Below are 24,119 nucleotides of genomic sequence, written 5' to 3'. Positions count from 1 at the left end.
CCAACCCGTCATATCAGTCACAGTCGTGTGGCAGACCCTGTCACTGAAATGATGGGTTGGTTAAAGTGTGCATGTCCTGTTTTGTTTATACAACATAAGGGTGGGTGGGAGGGCCCAAGGATAATTCCATCTTGCACCTCTTTTTTCTTTTCTTTTTCTTTGCATCATGTGCTGATTGGGGAGGGTTTTTTGGAAGGGACATCCTGCGTGACACTGCAGTGCCACTCCTAGATGGGCCCGGTGTTTGTGTCGGCCACTAGGGTCGCTAATCTTACTCACACAGTCAGCTACCTCATTGCGCCTCTTTTTTTCTTTGCGTCATGTGCTGTTTGGGGAGGGTTTTTTGGAAGGGCCATCCTGCGTGACACTGCAGTGCCACTCCTAGATGGGCCCGGTGTTTGTGTCGGCCACTAGGGTCGCTAATCTTACTCACACAGCTACCTCATTGCGCCTCTTTTTTTCTTTGCGTCATGTGCTGTTTGGGGAGGGTTTTTTGGAAGGGCCATCCTGCGTGACACTGCAGTGCCACTCCTAGATGGGCCCGGTGTTTGTGTCGGCCACTAGGGTCGCTAATCTTACTCACACAGCTACCTCATTGCGCCTCTTTTTTTCTTTGCGTCATGTGCTGTTTGGGGAGGGTTTTTTGGAAGGGACATCCTGCGTGACACTGCAGTGCCACTCCTAGATGGGCCCGGTGTTTGTGTCGGCCACTAGGGTCGCTTATCTTACTCACACAGCGACCTCGGTGCAAATTTTAGGACTAAAAATAATATTGTGAGGTGTGAGGTATTCAGAATAGACTGAAAATGAGTGTAAATTATGGTTTTTGAGGTTAATAATACTTTGGGATCAAAATGACCCCCAAATTCTATGATTTAAGCTGTTTTTTAGTGTTTTTGGAAAAAAACACCCGAATCCAAAACACACCCGAATCCGACAAAAATAATTCGGTGAGGTTTTGCCAAAACGCGTTCGAACCCAAAACACGGCCGCGGAACCGAACCCAAAACCAAAACACAAAACCCGAAAAATTTCAGGCGCTCATCTCTACTATTTACTAAGCCTTGGATGGAGATAAAGCGGACGGAGATGAAGTACCAGCCAATCAGCTCCTAACTGCAATGTCACAAGCTGTGTTTGAAAAAAAATGACAGGAGCTGATTGGCTGGTACTTTATCTCCATCCACGTTTAGTAAACAGACCCCTCAGTCAGTGTCTCCGCACCAGCGTCCCCTAGCGATGGTGTTACTGCTACTGGTTGTTATGGGGAGGGGAGTGACGGGGCCGCCGGCACGTGATGCTGACGTTAGCGTCCAAGTCTACGCTCAGTCAGTGTCTCTGGCTCAGCAGCGGCCCCCAGCGGTGACCAGTGGTAGTGCTGCTGCTGGCTGGCTATTGTGGGCGGGTCCTCGGGCGCAGTCACGTGACGCTGTGGGAAAGTGCGCCAGGCTCAGTCAGTAGTCAGTGTCTCCGCAGCTGCCGCCATGTCCGCGCTGCTGTCCGGCTACTCCCCTAGCTTCAAGAAGCCCTCGGAGGTCCTGCGGCTGAGCCGGCGGAGGAGCCGGAGCGAGGCTGGGGTCAAGGCGGCGCTCTTCTCCCCGGGGGATGCCACAAAGCGGGCGGCCGGGGTGCGGCCCTTCTCCCCGGGGCGGCAGCAGAGCGGGGCGGTGAAGCGGAGGAACCCGTTCGCCAGCTTGGACAACACGGTGCCGGGGAAGAGGAGAGCCGGGAGTGTGGCGGAGTGCGAGCTGCCGGCGTTGAGCTGGGCGCTGCCGGGCACGGAGCAGGAGAACCCGCCGCCCGCTGAGGTGAGAGAGGGGTGAGGGGGAGCTGCCAGTGCCGGGACACCGCGATCCTCCGCAACCGGGACCCCGACGGGTTTTCGAATCACCCGCAAACGAAGCAGCCAATCAGAGTCAGGGACGTCACGGGCAGGTGCACATGTGACGTGTTATGATGCAGCTGTGTGCACACGTGACCTCCCCCGGCAGCAGCTGGGAATACCTTTTGTATGTGTCCCTTGCTGCCAGCTGTCCCCGAGTTTAGGTTGACCATACTGTCCCTTTTGTATGTGTCCCTTGCTGCCAGCTGTCCCCGAGTTTAGGTTGACCATACTGTCCCTTTAAACTCGGACACTGATATATTACACAGGTTCTGGGGCTGATTAAAGCCAGGTGACATACATACTTGAAGCCAGCCAGCCATAGAACCTGTGTAATTCATTAGTGTCCCAGTTTAAATGATAGTGTGGTCAGCCTACCAAATTCCAAGGACAGTCGCTGTTTTTCCAACCCCCTCCCCAGCATATCTGCTCACCCCAGCCACCCTGCCTCTGCCTGCTGCGCTAGTTGGCTGTTGGCATTAATTATCAGTGGGGATACACAGCATGACCCGGTTCCATTACAGCAGGGGTATTCAACATGCGACCACCCCAGCTGCTGTGTAAGCACAAGAGGGGTCTTTTACAACACTGCCGGGCATTAAAATTATTAACTTAAAATGTTTGCTGGTATGTGTGTATGGAATGTGTCGGCAGAGTGGTAGCTGTCACATGATGTATCAGGTATCTCGTTACTGTATGTTATGATGGGTCGGAGCTGTAATGCCGGCTGTCAGGATTCCAGAGGTCTGCATTCAGACCACGGGATCCCGGCCGGTCGTTGCGCTCACCGCAGGTTCTATTCCCATTCTATGGGTGGACACCCACGAGTGGGAATAGCCTCTGTTTGCAGGCATTCCGAGCATTCAGGATTTTGATGTTCTGTATTTCGATATCCCGACCGCCATTAAAGCAACTACATCCCGTTATGATAGTGGTGTTTGAAATCTTAGTGCGGATCCTGTCCCGACTCGGTGGGCTGTATATGACATGCAGGCTGCCAGCTGTAAAACCCGGACTTACAGGGCTGCCTACTTCATATCACATTAACTCTGGTCAGCTGATTCAGTGGTAGAAACGTTCCTTCATGATAATGTAAATACAGGAGTTAAATCCTTACCTTTTGTTTCTCATTTCTCTATCGTCCTAGTGGATGCTGGGGTTCCTGAAAGGACCATGGGGAATAGCGGCTCCGCAGGAGACAGGGCACAAAAAGTAAAGCTTTTCCAGATCAGGTGGTGTGCACTGGCTCCTCCCCCTATGACCCTCCTCCAGACTCCAGTTAGATTTTTGTGCCCGGCCGAGAAGGGTGCAATCTAGGTGGCTCTCCTAAAGAGCTGCTTAGAAAAAGTTTAGCTTAGGTTTTTTATTTTACAGTGAGTCCTGCTGGCAACAGGATCACTGCAACGAGGGACTGAGGGGAGAAGAAGTGAACTCACCTGCGTGCAGGATGGATTGGCTTCTTGGCTACTGGACATCAGCTCCAGAGGGACGATCACAGGTACAGCCTGGATGGTCACCGGAGCCGCGCCGCCGGCCCCCTTGCAGATGCTGAAGTCAGAAGAGGTCCAGAATCGGCGGCTGAAGACTCCTGCAGTCTTCTAAAGGTAGCGCACAGCACTGCAGCTGTGCGCCATTTTCCTCTCAGCACACTTCACACGCAGTCACTGAGGGTGCAGGGCGCTGGGGGGGGGCGCCCTGGGAGGCAAATGTAACCTATAAAAAGGCTAAAAATACCTCACATATAGCCCCCAGAGGCTATATGGAGATATTTAACCCCTGCCTGGATTCACTAAATAGCGGGAGACGAGCCCGCCGGAAAAGGGGCGGGGCCTATCTCCTCAGCACACGGCGCCATTTCCTCTCACAGCTCCGCTGGTCAGGACGGCTCCCAGGTCTCTCCCCTGCACTGCACTACAGAAACAGGGTAAAACAGAGAGGGGGGGGCAAATTTATGGCGATATTTTGATATATATAAAGCAGCTATAAGGGAGCACTTATTATAAGGCTATCCCTGTTATATATAGCGCTTTTGGTGTGTGCTGGCAAACTCTCCCTCTGTCTCCCCAAAGGGCTAGTGGGTCCTGTCTTCGTTAGGAGCATTCCCTGTGTGTCTGCTGTGTGTCGGTACGTGTGTGTCGACATGTATGAGGACGATATTGGTGTGGAGGCGGAGCAATTGCCAAATATGAAGATGTCACCCCCTAGGGAGTCGACACCAGAATGGATGCCTTTATTTATGGAACTACGGGATAGTGTCAACACGCTAAAGCAGTCGTTTGACGACATGAGACGGCCGGACAATCAATTAGTGCCTGTCCAGGCGACTCAAACACCGTCAGGGGCTGTGAAACGCCCTTTGCCTCAGTCGGTCGACACAGACCCAGACACAGGCACTGACTCCAGTGGTGACGGTGACGAATCAACCGTATTTTCCAGTAGGGCCACACGTTATATGATTTTGGCAATGAAGGAGGCGTTACATTTAGCTGATACTACAGGTACCACTAAACAGGGTATTATGTGGGGTGTGAAAAAACTACCTATAGTTTTTCCTGAATCAGAAGAATTAAATGACGTGTGTAATGAAGCGTGGGTTGCCCCTGATAAAAAGCTGATAATTTCAAAGAAATTATTGGCATTATACCCTTTCCCGCCAGAGGTTAGGGAGCGCTGGGAAACACCTCCTAGGGTGGACAAGGCGCTAACACGCTTATCTAAACAAGTGGCGTTACCCTCTCCTGAGACGGCCGCACTTAAAGATCCATCAGATAGGAGGATGGAAAATATCCAAAAAAGTATATACACACATGCAGGTGTTATACTACGACCAGCTATAGCGACTGCCTGGATGTGCAGTGCTGGGGTAGTTTGGTCAGAGTCCCTGATTGAAAATATTGATACCCTGGACAGGGACAATATTTTACTGTCGTTAGAACAAATAAAGGATGCATTTCTTTATATGCGTGATGCACAGAGGGATATCTGCACACTGGCATCACGGGTAAGTGCTATGTCCATTTCGGCCAGAAGAGCTTTATGGACGCGACAGTGGACAGGCGATGCGGATTCAAAACGACATATGGAAGTTTTGCCGTATAAAGGGGAGGAGTTATTTGGAGTCGGTCTATCAGATTTGGTGGCCACGGCTACAGCCGGGAAATCCACCTTTCCACCTCAAGTCACTCCCCAACAGAAAAAGGCACCGACTTTTCAACCGCAGCCCTTTCGTTCCTTTAAAAATAAGAGAGCAAAGGGCTATTCATATCTGCCACGAGGCAGAGGTCGAGGGAAGAGACAGCAACAGGCAGCTCCTTCCCAGGAACAGAAGCCTTCCCCGGCTTCTACAAAAGCCTCAGCATGACGCTGGGGCTTCTCAAGCGGACTCGGGGACGGTGGGTGGTCGTCTCAAAAATTACAGCGCGCAGTGGGCTCACTCGCAGGTAGATCCCTGGATCCTGCAGATAATATCTCAGGGGTACAGGTTGGAATTAGAGACAGATCCACCTCGCCGTTTCCTGAAGTCTGCTTTACCAACGTCCCCCTCCGAAAGGGAGACGGTTTTGGAAGCCATTCACAAGCTGTACTCTCAGCAGGTGATAGTCAAGGTACCTCTTCTACAACAAGGGAAGGGGTATTATTCCACTCTTTTTGTGGTACCGAAGCCGGATGGCTCGGTAAGGCCTATTCTAAATCTGAAGTCCTGGAACCTGTACATAAAGAAGTTCAAGTTCAAGATGGAGTCACTCAGAGCAGTGATAGCGAACCTGGAAGAGGGGGACTTTATGGTATCCTTGGACATCAAGGATGCGTATCTCCACGTTCCAATTTACCCCTCACACCAGGGGTACCTCAGTTTCGTTGTACAAAACTGTCACTATCAGTTTCAGACGCTGCCGTTCGGATTGTCCACGGCACCTCGGGTCTTTACAAAGGTAATGGCCGAGATGATGATTCTTCTTCGAAGAAAAGGCATATTAATTATCCCATACTTGGACGATCTCCTAATAAGGGCAAGGTCCAGAGAACAGCTAGAGATGGGATTAGCACTGTCGCAAGAAGTGCTAAAACAGCACGGGTGGATTCTGAATATTCCAAAATCCCAGTTAATGCCGACAACTCGTCTGCTGTTCCTAGGGATGATTCTGGACACGGTTCAGAAAAAGGTTTTTCTCCCGGAGGAAAAAGCCAAGGAGTTATCCGAGCTTGTCAGGAACCTCCTAAAACCAGGAAAGGTGTCTGTACATCAATGCACAAGAGTCCTGGGAAAAATGGTGGCTTCTTACGAAGCAATTCCATTCGGCAGATTCCACGCAAGAATTTTCCAAAGGGATCTGTTGGACAAATGGTCAGGGTCGCATCTTCAGATGCACCTGCGGATAACCCTGTCTCCAAGGACAAGGGTGTCTCTTCTGTGGTGGTTGCAGAGTGCTCATCTATTGGAGGGCCGCAGATTCGGCATACAGGATTGGATCCTGGTGACCACGGACGCCAGCCTGAGAGGCTGGGGAGCAGTCACACAAGGAAGAAACTTCCAGGGAGTATGGACGAGCCTGGAAACGTCTCTTCACATAAACATTCTGGAACTAAGAGCAATATACAATGCTCTAAGCCAGGCAGAACCTCTGCTTCAGGGAAAACCGGTGTTGATCCAGTCGGACAACATCACGGCAGTCGCCCATGTGAACAGACAGGGCGACACAAGAAGCAGGAGTGCAATGGCAGAAGCTGCAAGGATTCTTCGCTGGGCAGAGAATCATGTGATAGCACTGTCAGCAGTGTTCATCCCGGGAGTGGACAACTGGGAAGCAGACTTCCTCAGCAGACACGATCTTCACCCGGGAGAGTGGGGACTTCATCCAGAAGTCTTCCACTTGCTGGTAACCCGTTGGGAAAGACCAATGGTGGACATGATGGCGTCTCGCCTCAACAAAAAACTGGACAGGTATTGCGCCAGGTCAAGAGATCCGCAGGCAATAGCTGTGGACGCGCTGGTAACGCCTTGGGTGTACCAGTCGGTGTATGTGTTTCCTCCTCTGCCTCTCATACCAAAAGTATTGAGAATTATACGGCAAAGAGGCGTAAGGACGATACTAGTGGTTCCGGATTGGCCAAGAAGGACTTGGTACCCGGAACTTCAAGAGATGATCACGGAAGATCCGTGGCCTCTACCTCTAAGGAGGGACTTGCTTCAGCAGGGTCCCTGTCTGTTTCAAGACTTACCGCGGCTGCGTTTTACGGCATGGCGGTTGAACGCCGGATCCTAAAGGAAAAAGGCATGCCGGAAGAAGTCATTCCTACTTTGATTAAAGCAAGGAAGGAAGTAACCGTGCAACATTATCACCGAATTTGGCGAAAATATGTTGCGTGGTGCGAAGATCGGAGTGCTCCGACGGAGGAATTTCAACTGGGTCGATTCCTACATTTCCTGCAATCAGGATTGTCTATGGGTCTCAAATTGGGATCTATTAAGGTTCAAATTTCGGCCCTGTCGATTTTCTTTCAAAAAGAATTGGCTTCAGTCCCTGAAGTCCAGACCTTTGTTAAGGGAGTGCTACATATACAGCCTCCTGTGGTGCCTCCAGTGGCACCGTGGGATCTCAATGTGGTTTTGGACTTTCTAAAATCTCATTGGTTTGAACCACTAAAGAAGGTGGATTTGAAATATCTCACATGGAAAGTGACCATGCTTCTAGCCCTGGCTTCGGCCAGGAGAGTGTCAGAACTGGCAGCTTTATCTTACAAAAGCCCATATCTGATTTTCCATTCGGACAGGGCAGAACTGCGGACTCGTCCGCATTTTCTCCCTAAGGTGGTGTCAGCATTTCATCTGAACCAGCCTATTGTAGTGCCTGCGGCTACAAGTGACTTGGAGGACTCCAAGTTACTGGACGTTGTCAGAGCATTAAAAATATATATTGCAAGGACAGCTGGAGTCAGAAAATCTGACTCGTTGTTTATATTGTATGCACCCAACAAGATGGGTGCTCCTGCGTCTAAGCAGACGATTGCTCGTTGGATCTGTAGCACAATCCAACTTGCACATTCTGTGGCAGGCCTGCCACAGCCTAAATCTGTAAAGGCCCACTCCACAAGGAAGGTGGGCTCATCTTGGGCGGCTGCCCGAGGGGTCTCGGCATTACAACTTTGCCGAGCAGCTACGTGGTCAGGGGAGAACACGTTTGTAAAATTTTACAAATTTGATACTCTGGCTAAGGAGGACCTGGAGTTCTCTCATTCGGTGCTGCAGAGTCATCCGCACTCTCCCGCCCGTTTGGGAGCTTTGGTATAATCCCCATGGTCCTTTCAGGAACCCCAGCATCCACTAGGACGATAGAGAAAATAAGATTTTACTTACCGATAAATCTATTTCTCGGAGTCCGTAGTGGATGCTGGGCGCCCATCCCAAGTGCGGATTATCTGCAATAATTGTACATAGTTATTGTTAACTAATTCGGGTTATTGTTGAAGGAAGCCATCTTTCAGAGGCTCCGCTGTTATCATACTGTTAACTGGGTTTAGATCACAAGTTGTACGGTGTGATTGGTGTGGCTGGTATGAGTCTTACCCGGGATTCAAAATCCTCCCTTATTGTGTACGCTCGTCCGGGCACAGTACCTAACTGGAGTCTGGAGGAGGGTCATAGGGGGAGGAGCCAGTGCACACCACCTGATCTGGAAAAGCTTTACTTTTTGTGCCCTGTCTCCTGCGGAGCCGCTATTCCCCATGGTCCTTTCAGGAACCCCAGCATCCACTACGGACTCCGAGAAATAGATTTATCGGTAAGTAAAATCTTATTTTTATTATCCTTGATGTGGCACCACAGGGGTCCGCAGCACTTACCAAAAAGTAGACACTGTGCAAACATAACGGGGGAAAAAGTGCAGACTTTCAGTACAAGACACGGCAAGCTGTGTAAGTGCTGCAGCACATACGGTCTTAATACCCTCACAAGTGGCGTTGGCTGAACACAGAGGTTATGCTGTTTGGCAATAAGTAAGAGATGATGTATAAGTGAGGGAAAGAGAGCCCTGTTTCCTGAGAGCTTGCAGTCTATAAGGGAGGGCATTCAGACGGGACAGACCGTGATCTAGGGGCTGAAGAGCTGTTCGGGCTTCACAAAAGTAAATCTTAATTTGTGTTTTCTCAGTTTGTTTCAGAAAAAGATGTAATGTGCGGAGAAAGCTTGGATACCGAACCTGCTGCAACCATAAAGATTCAAGTAAATACCATGTATTCCTTATTTACTACGATGCTTTACAGATACATTGTTTGAGATATTACTGTTTGGAGGATTTTGTGTTGTAGATGTTACTAGTTAAATGTAACAATCTGCATTTCTTCCAGGCTCCTGAAAAGCCCCTTACAGTATTGGAACAGCCTAAGGGATCACTTACTTATCCGGCTGACTGGAGCCTAAAGACCCGCCTGCTGTTCACGTCTTCCCAGCCTTTTTCCTGGACTGACCACTTAAAAGCCCAGGAAGAAGCTCAGGGCCTGGTTTTGCATTGTCGTGCTGCTCCTGTCAGCCTGCCTCACAGTATACCGGTAACCTCTTATGTGTACAACACGTTCATTTTTAGGTTTCTCCTTGTTCACCTTTCCCTCATACAGAATCCTATTTAAAATACAGAGAACCTCTATATACAGTAATAGATTGTAAATGGTGACACACTATCTGTGAGTTGCTCTCCCTGACCATTATGTGGCATAGAGATCTTTTAACCAAATTCTTTGAATGTGTTTACTTTACAAGATGTAAAAGGGAAACGCTGATTGTAAACGGTTAGATTCCTTGCTTTATTCAGACGGCAGGCACTTTCTGATTGGCTCAAGTACTTCCAGCTGGTTACTCTTGGATGGTGGTACACCATGCCACACCACAGTGCTGTGGTGTTTGCAGAGGCTGTTGTAGTTGGCATCTTGAGAGCCACAAAGTTCCCTCTAATGGGGCGTCCCCTTCTGCTTCTCCATCTCTGGAGTTCAACATAAGATTAGCTTGCAGTCCGTGCGACAGCTGCAGAGCAGTGTGAAGTCAGCCGGACGTCGACGCAGCAGTAGGAAGTCCGTAGGGGGCTGCAGTAAGGGCAGGGCACATTTTACCGTTTTTTAAAAGGAGCAGCCTTCAGTTCTCTGCTAAGGAAGTCTAGCAGTAACACTACAGTCCCTAGTTTAATATTATGGTGTCGGGATGCATCGGAGTGTTCTTTAAAAGTGCTGAAATCTGAAATTGTTACTGTCTTTTGATGGAATAATTAAGCTAATAAGTGTATATTGTAAGAATGTGGCATGCAAATTTATAATGTGGTATTCTATTGAAGTGTTACCCAAAAAGTAAAATGTGTCATTAAGTTTTTCTTTCCAGTGTTTCCTCATTTAAAAAAAAAAAATGGTTCCGACTCTCATTAGACTGAATAATCTGCTCTTTGACATGGAATTCTGCCTTAGTAGGAGAATAATACCTGAATATCCATGGAATGTGTGTTTTTTAGTGACGTTAACCAGTCAGGTTGGCTTCTTAGTAATTAGCATTATGTAGAGGAGGTGTACTTGTAACACGTAAGAGTATGAGTACAAAGGACAGTCTTGCAGACAAGGGGGTTGATTCAATTCAGCAACAGTTGAATAGCGCAGGAATTAGCTCCCGACGCTATTCAATTCAGCTAAAGTTAAGTCGGAGAATGCCCGTTCTCGCTGACTTAACAGGTTGTTTTGTCGGGAGACCAAGCATTCTCCGACTTAACTACCCGCGGCGATGCTGATTCCCGACAGAATCAGTCTCGCACCAGCCGCACGGCAGCTCTTTTGTCAGTTTTCTTCTCTCACTCCCCGGGGCTGAGAGAAGAATTCCCGACAATTGAGGGTAACTAGTCGCTGTATTGAATAGCGCCGGGAGTTAATTCCCGGCACTATGCAACTGTTGCTGAATCGAATCGACCCCAAGGTATCTGTTCCATCTAGTCCACAGTGGTATTACATGGTTCCTGACTTATGCCACTCTCTATAGGAACCAAAACAGTCCACTGACCTGCGATGTGCGTTCCAGCAAGCGTTAGTGTACTGGCTTCATCCCTCACTTCCGTGGCTGCAGCTCTTTCCCAGGATCGGCGCAGACCGGAAATTGACTGGAAAAAATAATCCTTGGTCTCAAGATGAATCCTTGCAGCAGGTGTTAATGAGCGAATGGTAAGCATTGGGCAACTGCTAACGAAGACTTATCTTCACAATAGGTCTGTGACCGGGTGGGTAGGATCACATTTTATTTCCTCTCTCCCAAGCGCTTCTGATTTTTTTTTTTTTTTTTTTTTAGATATTTTTTTTTGTTTTTTAACTTGATACATTTTCTTTCTTTCTTTCTTTCTTTCTTTCTTTCTTTCTTTCTTTCTTTCTTTCTTTCTTTCTTTCTTTCTTTCTTTCTTTCTTTCTTTCTTTCTTTCTTTCTTTCTTTCTTTCTTTCTTTCTTTCTTTCTTTCTTTCTTTCTTTCTTTCTTTCTTTCTTTCTTTCTTTCTTTCTTTCTTTCTTTCTTTCTTTCTTTCTTTCTTTCTTTCTTTCTTTCTTTCTTTCCCTCCGCAGGGCTCTCGGTTTCACCTCTCTGTATAATCTGCTCAGAGCGAAACTGTGTCCGTACTTCTACGTGTGCGCTTATCAGTTCACCGTGCTGTTCCGGGCGTCTGGTGTCGCAGGGTGTGATGTAATTACAGCAGTCATGTCTCCTACCACACAGGGCTTAAGAGAAGCGATGAAAAATGAAGGTAAATACGTTGACAATCTGATAATTGGTCTGACACTGTGCTAGTGTCTAATGCATCTGTTTCTGGCTAAAAAGTATGTTATTTACTGATTGTGACCTATTTGACAAATATTTTTCAATGGTAAATATAGTAAAATGTTTTAAAAGGACTTAAAAGCAAAGTGTTTTCCAGGAATTGAATTTTCTCTACCATTGGTGGTGAATGATGCCAGTAGAAAACAGAAGAGTGCGGAGTCGACAACCCAATTGGATGACAGGACTCAGGAGATCGACAGAGAAGAGTATGTCAATTGTCACTGTAGAGCAGGCCTGGCCAACTGGTGGCTCTCCAGCTGTTGTGAAACTACATATCCCAGCATGCCCTGCCAGTTTTGACATTCCCTAATAGCAAAACTGTTGCAGGGCATGCTGGGATTCGTAGTTTTTTAACAGCTGAAGACCTACAGGTTAGCCAGACTTGCCGTAGAGGTCTGTTTTAAATGAATCATTGACTGTTCCATGAGATAACTGTATGAAAGTGACCTATTTATTCAGACTGCTGCAAGCCAAATCCATGTAGGTGATTTTTCTAAAATCCTGCTGCTTACGTGTATTGAGGTTCATATCCTGGTCATCTGTGAGGCCGCCATGACAGGCCAGATATGCCAGCTGGTGCATAAACTGACAGATTCCCTGTGTTCAAGGTGCAGACCCGATGCACAACTTTTGGTGGGCCACCTGCCATTTCTGCTTTGTAGACTTTTTTTTTTTTTTTTTTTTCTTGACAAAGTCACACTGACACTTAGAGTCCCTGCTCAATATAAAAGCCTGATATTAGACTTGTTGGTAGGAATTGTACAGAAATGTTCTAGCATTACCAGTAATGCATATGGCAACTTCTACTTTCAGGGCACCATTAGACAGTGACGAGGACGAAAGCTTCTCGTGGTTGGAAGAGATGGGAGTCGAAGACCAAATAAAAAAGCCAGATGCAATATCCATCAAACTGTATCCTTTCATGGTAGTAATACCCGAGCTGTGCTCACTGAAGGTGCAGGTGCTGTACTCCTTCCCCAGGTTTGGTCTTTGATATGGATCAGGATTCGGACTTGAAATTCGTGATAGACGGCAACCGATGGCTAATTGGATCATACTAGGAGCGCAGGTGTTCAAACGTCACATTAGCGAGTACAATCTTCAGTGCAAACACTGTCCTTAAAGACAAATGGTAGCCCAAGGTTTTATTTCCGCTCAGGACCTTTAAGTGAAATTTGGCTTTATATAAGAAAATAGGAATTTCTCTAACGTCCTAGTGGATGCTGGGGACTCCGTCAGGACCATGGGGAATAGCGGGCTCCGCAGGAGACAGGGCACATCTAAAAAGCTTTTTAGGTCACATGGTGTGTACTGGCTCCTCCCCCCATGACCCTCCTCCAAGCCTCAGTTAGGTTTTTGTGCCCGTCCGAGAAGGGTGCAAACTGGATGGCTCTCTTAAGGAGCTGTTTAGTAAAGTTTTTTTTTAGGTTTCTAATCAGTGATTCCTGCTGGCGACAGGATCACTGCAACGAGGGACTTAGGGGAGAGACTTGCAACTCACCTGCGTGCAGGAGGATTGAAGTTTTAGGCTACTGGACACTGAGCTCCAGAGGGAGTCGGAACACAGGTCAGCCTGGGGTTCGTCCCGGAGCCGCGCCGCCGATCCCCCTTACAGACGCTGAAGAAAGACGGCGGAACGGAGGTCCGGAAACAGGCGGCAGAAGACTTCACAGTCTTCAGAGAGGTAGCGCACAGCACTGCAGCTGTGCGCCATTGTTGCTACACGGCTCACTGACACGGTCACGGAGGGTGCAGGGCGCTGCTGGGGGCGCCCTGGGCAGCAATATAAATACCTATTTGGCAAATAAATACATCACATATAGCCATTAAGGCTATATGTATGTATTTAACCCAGGCCAGTTTTCCTAATAACCGGGAGAAAAGCCCGCCGTGAAAGGGGCGGAGCTTATTCTCCTCAGCACTCAGCGCCATTTTCCTGACCAGCTCCGCTGGTGAGGAAGGCTCCCACTCTCCCCTGCACTACAGAAACAGGGTTAAAGAGAAGGGGGGCATAAATTGGCGATATAATTATATATTAAGAGCCCATATATAGAAACAACACCTTCTAGGGTTGTTATATACATTATGGCGCTTTTGGTGTGTGCTGGCAAACTCTCCCTCTGTCTCCCCAAAGGGCTAGTGGGTCCTGTCCTCTATCAGAGCATTCCCTGTATGTGTGTGCTGTAGGTCGGTACGTGTGTGTCGACATGTATGAGGAAAATGTTGGTGAGGAGACGGAGAAAATTGCCTGTAATGGTGATGTCACTCTCTAGGGAGTCGACACCAGAATGGATGGCTTACTTATGGAATGACGTGATAATGTCAACACGCTGCAAGCCGGTTGACGACATGAGACAGCCGGCGGACAAATTAGTATCGGTCCAGGCGTCTCAGACACCGTCAGGGGCTTGTAAAAACGCCCATTTACCTCAGTCGGTCGACAGACACTGACACGGACACTGACCCCAGTGTCGACGGTGAAGAAACAAACGTATTTTTCCTTTAGGGCCACAAGTTACATGTTAAGGGCAATGAAGGAGGTGTTACGTATTTCTGATACCACAAGTACCACAAATAAGGGTATTTTGTAGGGTGGGAATAAACTACTTGTAGTTTTGCCTGAATCGGATAAATTAAATGAAGTGTGTGATGATACGTGGGGTTCCTCCGACAGAAAGTTATGGGCGGTATACCCTTTTTCCCGCCAGTAGTAAGGGCGAGTTGGAAAACACACCTTAGGGTGGACAAGGCGCTCACACGCTTATAAAAAAACATGGCGTTACCGTTTCCAGATACGGCCGCCCTCAAGGAGCCAGCTGATAGGAAGCTGGAAAATATCATAACAGTATATACACACATACTGGTGTTATACTACGACCAGCAATCGCCTCAGCCTGGATGTGCAGCGCTGAGGGGGCTTGGTCGGATTTCCTGACTGAAAATTTTGATACCCTTGACAGGGACAGGATTTTATTGTCTATAGAGCATTTTAAGGATGCATTTCTATATATGTGTGATGCGCAGAGGCATATTTGCATTCTGGCATCAAGAGTAAATGTGATGTACATATCTGCCAGACGAAGACACGACAGTGGTCAGGTGAGGCAGATTCCAGACGGCATATGGAAGTATTGCCGTATAAAGGGGCGGTCCATTGGACCTGGTGGCCATGGCAACAGCTGAAAAATCCACCTTTTGTTACCCCGAGTCACATATTGGCAGAAAAGGACAGTCTTTTCAGTCTCAGTCCTTTCGTCCCCATACGGGCAGGCGGGCGAAGGCCAGTCATATCTGCCCAGGGGGAGAGGAAAGGGAAGAAGACTGCAGCAAGCAGCTCATTCCCAGGAACAGAAGCTCCTCACGGCTTCTGCCAAGTCCGCAGCATAACGCTGGGGCCGTACAAGCGGACTCAGGTGCGGTAGGGGGTCATCTCAAGAGTTTCAGCAACACTCGCAAGGGAACTCCGGGATCCTACATGTAATATCCCAGGTGTACATTGGAAATTCGAGACGTCTCCCCCTCACACAATTCACAGGCTGTATTCCCAGCAGGTGATAATCAAAGTACCCTTCTTACAACAAGGAAGGGGGTAGTATTCCACACTATATTGTGGTACTGAAGCCAACCGGCTCGGTGAGATCTGAAATATTTGAACACTTACATACAAGCGTTCAAATCAAGATGGAGTCACTCGGAGCAGTGATAGCGAACCAGGAAGAAGGGGACGATATGATGTCACTGGATATCAGGGACGTTTACCTACAGGTCCAAATTTGCCCTTCTCACCAAGGGTACTTCAGGTTCCTGGTACAGAACTGTCACTATCAGTTCAGACGCTGCCGTTTGGATTGTCCACGGCGCCCCGGGTCTTTACCAAGATAATGGCCGGAATGAGGATTTTTCTTAAAAGAAACATGGACGCTTTCCTGATAAGGGCAAGGTCCAGAGAACAGTTGGAGGTCGGAGTAGCACTATCTTAAGTAGTTCTACGACAGCACGAGTGGATTCTAAATATTCCAAAATCGCAGCTTTTTCCGACGACACGTCTACTGTTCCTAGGGAAGATTCTGGACACAGTCCAGAAAAACGTGTTTCTCCCAGTGGAGAAAACCAGGGAGTTATCCGAGCTAATCGGGATCCTCCTAAAACCAGGAAAAGTGTCAGTGCATCATTGCACAAGAGTCCTGGTAAAAATGGTGGCTTATTACGAAGCAATTCCATTCGGCAGATTTCCCGCAAGAACTCTTCAGTGGGATCTGCTGGACAAATGGTCCGGATCGCATCCTCAGATGCATCAGCGGATAACCCTATATCCAAGGAAAAGGGTGTCTCTCCTGTGGTGATTACAGAGTGCTCATCTTCTAGAGGGCCGCAGATTCGGCATTCAGGATTGGATGCCGGTGACCACGGAGGCCAGCCTGAGAGGCTGGGGAACAGTCACACAGGGAAAAAATTTCCAGGGAAGTGTGATTAAGTCTGGAGAATTCTCTCCGCATAAATAAGCTTAGAGCAAATTTATAATGCTCTAAACTTAGCTAGACCTCTGCTTCAAGGTCAGCCGGTATTGATCCAGTGGGATAACATCACGGCAGTCGCCCACGTAAACAGAAGGGCGGCACAAGAAGCAGGAGGGCAGTGAAAACTGCAAGGATTTTTCGCTAGGCGGAAAATCATGTGATAGCACTGTCAGCAGTGTTCTTTCCGGGAGTGGACGACTGGGAAGCAGACTTCCTCAGCAGGCATGACCTCCACCCGGGAGAGTGGAAACTTCATAGGGAAGTTTTTCAACATGATTGTGGACCGTTGGCAAAGACCAAAGGTGGACATGATGGCGTCCCGCCCGAACAAAAAACGGGACAGGTATTCCGCCAGGTCATGAGACCTTCAGGCGATAGCTGTGGATGTTCTGGTAACACCGTGGGTGTACCAGTCTGTGTATGTGTTCCCTCCTCTGTTTCTCATAACCAGGGTATTGAGAATTATAAGACATAGAGGAGTATGAACTATACTAGTGGCTCCGGATTGGCCAAGAGGGACTTGGTACCCGGAACTTCAAGAAATGCTCACAGAGGACTAAGGGCCTGGGGAGCTAAGAAGGGACTTGATTCAGCAAGTACCATGTCTATTCCAAGACTTACCGCGGCTGCGTTTGACGGCATGGCGGTTGAATGCCGGATCCTGAGGGGAAAAGGCATTCCATAAGAGGTCATACCTACCTTGGTCAAAGCCAGGAAGGAGGTGACCGCACAACGTCATCACCACATGTGGTGAAAATATGTTGCGTGGGTGAGGCCAGGAAGGCTCCACGACGGAAATTCAACTAGGTCGATTTCTACACTTCCTGAAAACAGGAGTGTTTTGGACCTCAAATTGGGGTTCATTAACATTTAAATTTCGGGCCTGTAGATTTTCTTCCAGAAAGAATTGACTTCAGTTCCTGAAGTCCAGATTGTAAAGGATGTATTGCATATACAGCTTTTTTGTGCCCCTAGGGGCACCGTGAGATCTCAACATAGTGTTGGGATTTCTTAAAATCATATTGGTTTGAACCGCTCAAATCTGTGGATTTGAAATATCTCACATGGAATGTGACCATGCTGTTGACAAATATCTCACATGGGAAGTGACCATGTTGTTAGCCCTGGCCTCGGCCAGGCGATTGTCAGAATGGGCGGCTTTGTCTTACAAAAGCCCATATTAAAATTTTCCATTTGAACAGGACAGAACTGGGACTCGTCTCCAGTTTCTTCATAAAGGGGTGTCAGCGTTTTCACCTGAAACAACCTCTTGTGGTGCCTGCGGCTACTAGGGACTTGGAGGACTCCAAGTTACTGGACGTGGTCAGGGCCCTAAAAAAAAAAAAATATATATATATGAGTTAGGACGGCTGGAGTCAGAAAGTCTGACTTGCTGTTTATACTGTATACACCCAACAAGCTGGGTGCTCATGCTTCTAAGCAGTCTATTGCACGCTGGATTTGTAGTACAATTCAGCTTGCACATTCTGTGGCAGGCCTGCCACAGACGAAATATGTAGATGCCCATTCCACAAGGAAGGTGGGCTCATCCTGGGCGACTGCCCGAGGAGTCTCGGCATTACAACTTTGCCGAGCAGCTACGTAGTCAGGGGAGAACACGTTTGTAAAATTTTACAAATTTTGATACTCTGGCTAAGGAGGACCTGGAGTTCTCTCATTCGGTGCTGCAGAGTCATCCGCACTCTCCCGCCCGTTTGGGAGCTTTGGTATAATCCCCATGGTCCTGACGGAGTCCCCAGCATCCACTAGGACGTTAGAGAAAATAAGAATTTACTTACCGATAATTCTATTTCTCGTAGTCCGTAGTGGATGCTGGGCGCCCATCCCAAGTGCGGATTGTCTGCAATGCTTGTACATAGTTATTGTTACAAAAATCGGGTTATTACTATTGTTGTGAGCCATCTTTTCGGAGGCTACTTCGTTTTGTTATCATACTGTTAACTGGGTTCAGATCACAAGTTGTACGGTGTGATTGGTGTGGCTGGTATGAGTCTTACCCGGGATTCAAGATCCTTCCTTATTGTGTACGCTCGTCCGGGCACAGTACCTAACTGAGGCTTGGAGGAGGGTCATGGGGGGAGGAGCCAGTACACACCATGTGACCTAAAAAGCTTTTTAGATGTGCCCTGTCTCCTGCGGAGCCCGCTATTCCCCATGGTCCTGACGGAGTCCCCAGCATCCACTACGGACTACGAGAAATAGAATGATCGGTAAGTAAATTCTTATTTTAATACCTATCGGTAATTCCTTTTTGTCGTAGTCCTTAGGGGATGCTGGGATGGTCTAGTATCATGGGGTATAGATGGGGTCCATTGGAGCCTGGCACTTTAAATTTCTTTAGTGTGCTGGCTCCTCCTGCTGACACAGTCAAGGAAACCTGTGCCCGAGGAGATGGACATACTATGAGAGGAGGAAAATAGACAAAGTGGTGAGAAACGCACCAGCACACAACACAACAAGAGCATAGCAACGCTAACAGCAACTTGAAAATAGGGACAGCAACAGCAGAGCCAAACAAGAACAAAACTTGCAGAAAAACTAAGCACAGAGGCGGGCGCCCAGTATCCCCTACAGACTACAAGAAAAGGAATTACCGGTAGGTATTAAATTCCTATTTTCTCTAACGTCCTAGAGGATGGTCCAGTATCATGGGGAAGTCCCAAAGCTCTCAGTCCGGGTGGGAGTGCTAAGACCCCTGCAAAACAGATTGCCCAAACTGAAGGTCCTCTGCAGCCAAAGTATCGAACCTATAAAACTTAACAAAAGTGTTCAAACCCGACCAAGTAGCAGCTCGGCATAACTAAAGCTGAGACACCTTGGGCAGCCACCCAGGAAGCCCCCACCGACTGCGTGAAGTGGGCTTGAACAGACCTTGGTATCGGCAAAGCTGCCGAAGAGTAAGCCTGTTGGATCGTAAGTCTGATCCAACGCGCAATAGACTGCTTTGATGCAGGGTAATCAATCTTGGTAGCATCAGAGAACAAAAAGCGAATCGGATTTCCTGTGACGAGCAGTCCTCTTAACATATACATTCAAAGCCTGAGCAACGTCCAGGGACTTTGTCATAACAGATGTGTCAGACACCACAGGAACCACTATCGGTTGATTGATGTAAAACGCCGACACCACCTTAGGCAGAAATTGCGGGCGAGTCCTGAGCTCCGCCCTATTCTCGTGAAACACTAGATAAGGGCTCTTACAGGACTGGGCCCCTAATTTCTGAAACACGCCTTGCCAAGGCCAACAGCATGACAGTCTTCCACGTCAAGTACTTCATGTCCACCCTGTGCAAAGGTTCAAACCAATCTGATTGGAGAAACGTGAGAACCAAATTGAGATCCCACGGCGCCGTGGGAGGCACAAAGGTTGAATACGAAGGACACCTTTCAAGAATGTCTGGACTTACGGGATAACAGCCAACTGTCTCTGGAAAAAAATAGACAACGCTGATATCTGAACTTTAATGGAGCCTAAGCGTAAGCCCATATCCACTCCTGCCTGTAGGAAGAGAGAGAATCTACCCAGATGAAAGGCCAAATTAGAATACTGCCAAACCTCACACCAAGAGACATACTTCAGGTCAGAATTCTGTAACATAAAATCAGACATAGATTTTTTTTTTTTTAAATCTTGCCCCTCATGCCTGGCAGTAGCCAGTTCAGATGATATGTCGGTAATAATTCCTTTAATTGAGTCCAGCCACGCTGGCTCTTGAGTGCTGCTTCCTTAAGAAGGGGGGCTGCACTATGCACACAACAGAGATCCACCCCCCCCGGGGGAGGGGAAAGCTGTGCTACAGGACTGACATTACTTTCTTGCCTGACATACTGTACAGCAGAACACACGCACGCGCGAACAGGTTAAAAACACAGTAACCTAGAGAGCCTGTTAGGAACGAGACAGAGAGGAAAGATGTGATGGTTCCTCCCTCTACAGCCAAAGCAGTGCTTTGCTGGGCAGTAACTAGGAACCTTATATAAGGGACCTAGATTATTATATATACATACAGTATATCACTCCACCCCACCACAAACCCCCTTGGTACCAAACAAGGTGCTTTTGATGGTCCCTAGGAGGAGCAGTGCTTTCTTGCAGCCAGCTTGAGTCTGTGATGCAGCAGGAAATGGGCCCTGAGCCGCTTGTCCCGCTATCCGGGAAGCGCTGCCCCCTTAATGGCGAGCGGTGTTCCCGCAATAGTTTATACTGGTAGGGACTAATTACATAGAAAATGGGGTTGAAACCCCTTTTCAGCGCCAGGGTGGGCTTGTACAGCAGGACAACAGCAGCCTTAAGCTGTGTGGCCGCCGCCATCTGAACTGGGGACCCGCTAACCAGGACTCCGATTCTGTACTTGCCACTCAGCGTCTTCAGCCTAGCAATTAAGGGTGGTGGTATGCTGTTGGGGAGAGCGCACACCGCTGTGGGTGAGCGAAGCAACCCCCTTCAGGAGCTATGTCCTGTCAGCGGGAATCCGGACCATCATCCCTCGTAAGAGGTTGCTACCGGTTCCCCCTCTAAGTTCCACGACGCAGGCAGACTTTTTGAAGAAAACTCTCTGGAGCTCCAGAGAATGCACCCGACTCCTTGGGCACATTTTTCTAAACTGGGTCTTTGGGAGGGGCATAGAGGGGAGGAGCCAGCACACTCTGAAGAAGTTTAAAGGTCCAGGCTCTAATGGACCCCATCTATACCCCATGATACTAGACCATCCCATTATCCCTTAGGACGTTGGAGAAATAGGATACAGTATGGTAGATTTTGACACTCTCTAGTCTTTGTTTAAAGGCAATAATCACTGTTCATCTGAGCCAGTGTTTCTCAGAGCCGGCCCTCAGGAAATATGAACAGAGCATGTTTTCCAGGTCTTCTCACAAAATCACAAGTGAAGTAGTTGGCACCAGACAGTAGTGTTTGCACCTGTACTCCTGCACAGAGTATGGAAAACATGTACTAATAGAGTGCTCTGAGGGCTAGTGGAGAAGCCTTAATCGGAGCTGTGCACTCTGCAAGAGTTTAATGAAAAATATATAATTTACACGTGGCTTTTTAAAAAAACAAACAAAACTTATCAGGGTTGCATAAAACTGCAGATTCTCAGTGCAGCCCTTTAGGTGGTGGTACAGTGGGATTAAGCATTTGACTGTTTAGAGCCCAGAATGCACAGCTTATATCAGTGGATGGGATGTATTTTTATTTAATTTTTTTTATTTATTGTAATGGCTTGAATGTTGGGCTTTATGCACCTTGACCAGAGTTAAACCAGACGTAAGGAGAGAAATGAAGTGAAGCTGGACCACAGACCTGAATCCGTTGTGTTGGTGAAAGGAACAAACACGTTCACGTTACTCAATTTCCTCATCAACTGCAAAAGCATAGTAGCTGCAGCCGGTGCTCAGGCCGGACTTCCGCCCACACTGCTGTCACCAAACGCATTCCGGGGGGCCACCATGCACACGCTGAAGGTGCAGTGTACTCTCGCTTTATTCAGTAATGAGCAGCAAGGGACAGTGCAGAAGGCGTCACAATTGTTCTTATAGTCCATGCTATAAAGCTTATGCTCGGTGCTGATCTGCTGCTTTCTCCATTTCCCCCCCGAGTCCTATTATAATGGAGCTAAACTGTTAATATGTGAGGTGGCCGATTACCCAGATGTAGCAACCGTTTGGTGAATGGGTGACCACGTAATCCTGTTCTAAGGAAATAAAGATGATAGCAATCCAATCTTCTCCGAGGCTCGTGCTACTGGAGCCATTATGACTATGACCTAATGAGATGAATCCTTGTGCTGTGTATAATTCTCTTCCTTGTTTCCCTTTTTCTGTTCTCTAGGCCAGGAGTGTGAATGTAAAGACTCTGGTACGGTCGGAATACAAAGATCAGTTCAGCCTGGAGATAATGGGGCCAGTGATGCCTCATGCTCTGCATTCCCTGACGCTGCTACTCAAGTCTGCACAGATGGGCAGTTTCTCAGGCACCCTCTATACCCATGAGCCAACCACGGTGTTAAACACGTCTACCCATGACCAGAACAGCCAGGTGGGCACTGTAGTGGGTGGGGGGGGGGCCTCACTGTAAATATGGGGGGAACCTCCTTGATGAATCTTGCTACTCTGCCAGCCCCGCTGTTATGTCCATCTTCCGGGCAGCACACGTAACTTGGACATACGCACCTTGCACGTTCTTCCTCCTGCTAGTTTAGCAGTTGCATGGAGGACCAGAATATCTAATTATAGGAGCCTCTCTTCATTCAGTAACATGCACACATTATACAAAATTCTATACGATGTCCGCATGTTTGTGAAAGTGGCTTTGACACCAATAATTTCACATGGTTTTATATTGTTGAAAGGGTCTATTAATGTGGCTATGGAAGCAGCCAGCGGACCTCTTGTCTCGCTAAATCAAGCCTGCATTGTGATGACTGATGAGGTGCAGTCACCGACCAAAGTTTTGCTATTGGGCCATGCTAAAAGTGGCAGGGCATGCTGGGATGTGTAGTTTAACAGCGGATTCAGGACAGCATGTTAAATACTTCTGCCGTTCACCTATCTTGTTTTTATTAAAGTTCAGTTGTAAACCACTTTGGGCTCAATCCAGTTACCTGTGAGTTGCCATTGCAGCGGCGTGTACATGTTTTAAACAGCACCGCCATTCGGCCCCCTCACAGCCCGATCTCGCCCTGGATTTGCAGATTTTTGTATGCACGCTCGCAAACTAAAATCCGTGAGTACGGTGGTACTGTAAATGCGGCATACAGCAGCACCAGCTACATTGTAGCATTTCATATACAGATTCAGAGACACTGTGGCACATAGGTATACGCCCAGCGCTAGAAGATTCTCACACTACCTGGCATGCCAAGAGGGCCTGTTTGGCATGACTGCAGCAAAGATGTATGAGGACCTATCTGTGCATAACATTTATTAGTAGTTTTGTTATATGTGACTACATTTTGCTTTTCTTTCCCCAGCAGAATGATGGCTCTGAACTCGCAAACTGTGGCCTTCATCCCCTTACACTGGAACAATGTACCCAGTCGTCTACCCTTGGGAAATCCTCACTACGTCAGCTAGAACTGAGTGACTACAAATACACCTGGAAGTGCTGAGCTCTCACGTGTTCCCCAAACTGACCGCAGAAGCGCCATGTACTGTCAGTGCCCCGTAACAGCGGTACACAGACATTGGTCAGTCATGTCCATCACTGCCGCGCTGAGACCGGCCTGTAGCTTCATCAGCCAAGGTCTGTTACCCTTCTCCACCATCGGTCTCCATATCAATGGGAAGAACTTGCTATGAGGATGTGGTCTTCCGTCCCTGTGGTGGAATCTATTTTAGTGTTCGATTCCTTTTTTAGTTTTTTATCCTTTAAATTTTTAGATGGCATTTGGAGAAGTGAGATTTATGGTGCGGATGACTTTTAAACTAATTTTCTATTGTGAAGCAGAATCCATGAAATATTTATTGACAAATGTGGCTTTACTTTTTATAAAGACGTTTAAAATCTCAGAAGGATCTCACGTAATGTCACGTGGTGAGGTTACCATGAAGTATTTTATCAGTTTTGTCGTACAGTCACTTTTACTACTACTTGCCACTTTTATATTGTATTTATATGCTGCCGGAGGAATGCTTTGTCTGGTGATGCAGAATCAGTTTTTATCAGGAAATCCTGTAACCGTTCCACTGCCTTGTTGTGTTGATGCCAAGACCAGAATCTGGCAGAATATTTAACTGGACGACTTTGTAAAGGCCACTTGTGACCGGAGCTAGCCCACGCTGCCATGTCTGATTCTGATAGTAATGAATTTTATATGTATGTTTAAAAAAATGTGATCGCTGATTAAAAAACGAATTCTTCACAAATGTGTGTCTG

At 47.8% G+C, this 24,119-nt stretch overlaps 1 protein-coding gene across 2 annotated transcripts; it reads left to right on the top strand.

Moving 5' to 3' along the window:
- Window positions 1-1,350: 1,350 nt before the first annotated feature.
- On the top strand, window positions 1,351-24,109 carry DONSON (DNA replication fork stabilization factor DONSON). 2 transcript variants are annotated; one of them, XM_063956489.1, is made up of 10 exons: window positions 1,351-1,808; window positions 9,030-9,101; window positions 9,227-9,427; window positions 10,887-11,065; window positions 11,454-11,632; window positions 11,804-11,912; window positions 12,520-12,618; window positions 21,508-21,706; window positions 22,074-22,280; window positions 23,215-24,109. In XM_063956489.1, the coding sequence occupies exons 1-10, from the start codon at window positions 1,485-1,487 to the stop codon at window positions 23,350-23,352; spliced, it is 1,707 nt and encodes a 568-aa protein (XP_063812559.1). In that variant the 5' UTR covers window positions 1,351-1,484; the 3' UTR covers window positions 23,353-24,109. The 2 variants fall into 2 exon arrangements, with proteins under 2 accessions (XP_063812559.1, XP_063812560.1); XM_063956490.1 differs by having other exon boundaries at window positions 1,352-1,808; window positions 23,218-24,109.
- Window positions 24,110-24,119: the final 10 nt, after the last annotated feature.

The sequence above is a fragment of the Pseudophryne corroboree genome, chromosome 2, assembly GCF_028390025.1.
Source record: "Pseudophryne corroboree isolate aPseCor3 chromosome 2, aPseCor3.hap2, whole genome shotgun sequence".
Taxonomy (NCBI): domain Eukaryota; kingdom Metazoa; phylum Chordata; class Amphibia; order Anura; family Myobatrachidae; genus Pseudophryne; species Pseudophryne corroboree.
The sequence above is the reverse complement of the archived record's forward strand: the minus strand, read 5'-3'. Positions and strand labels throughout refer to the sequence as shown.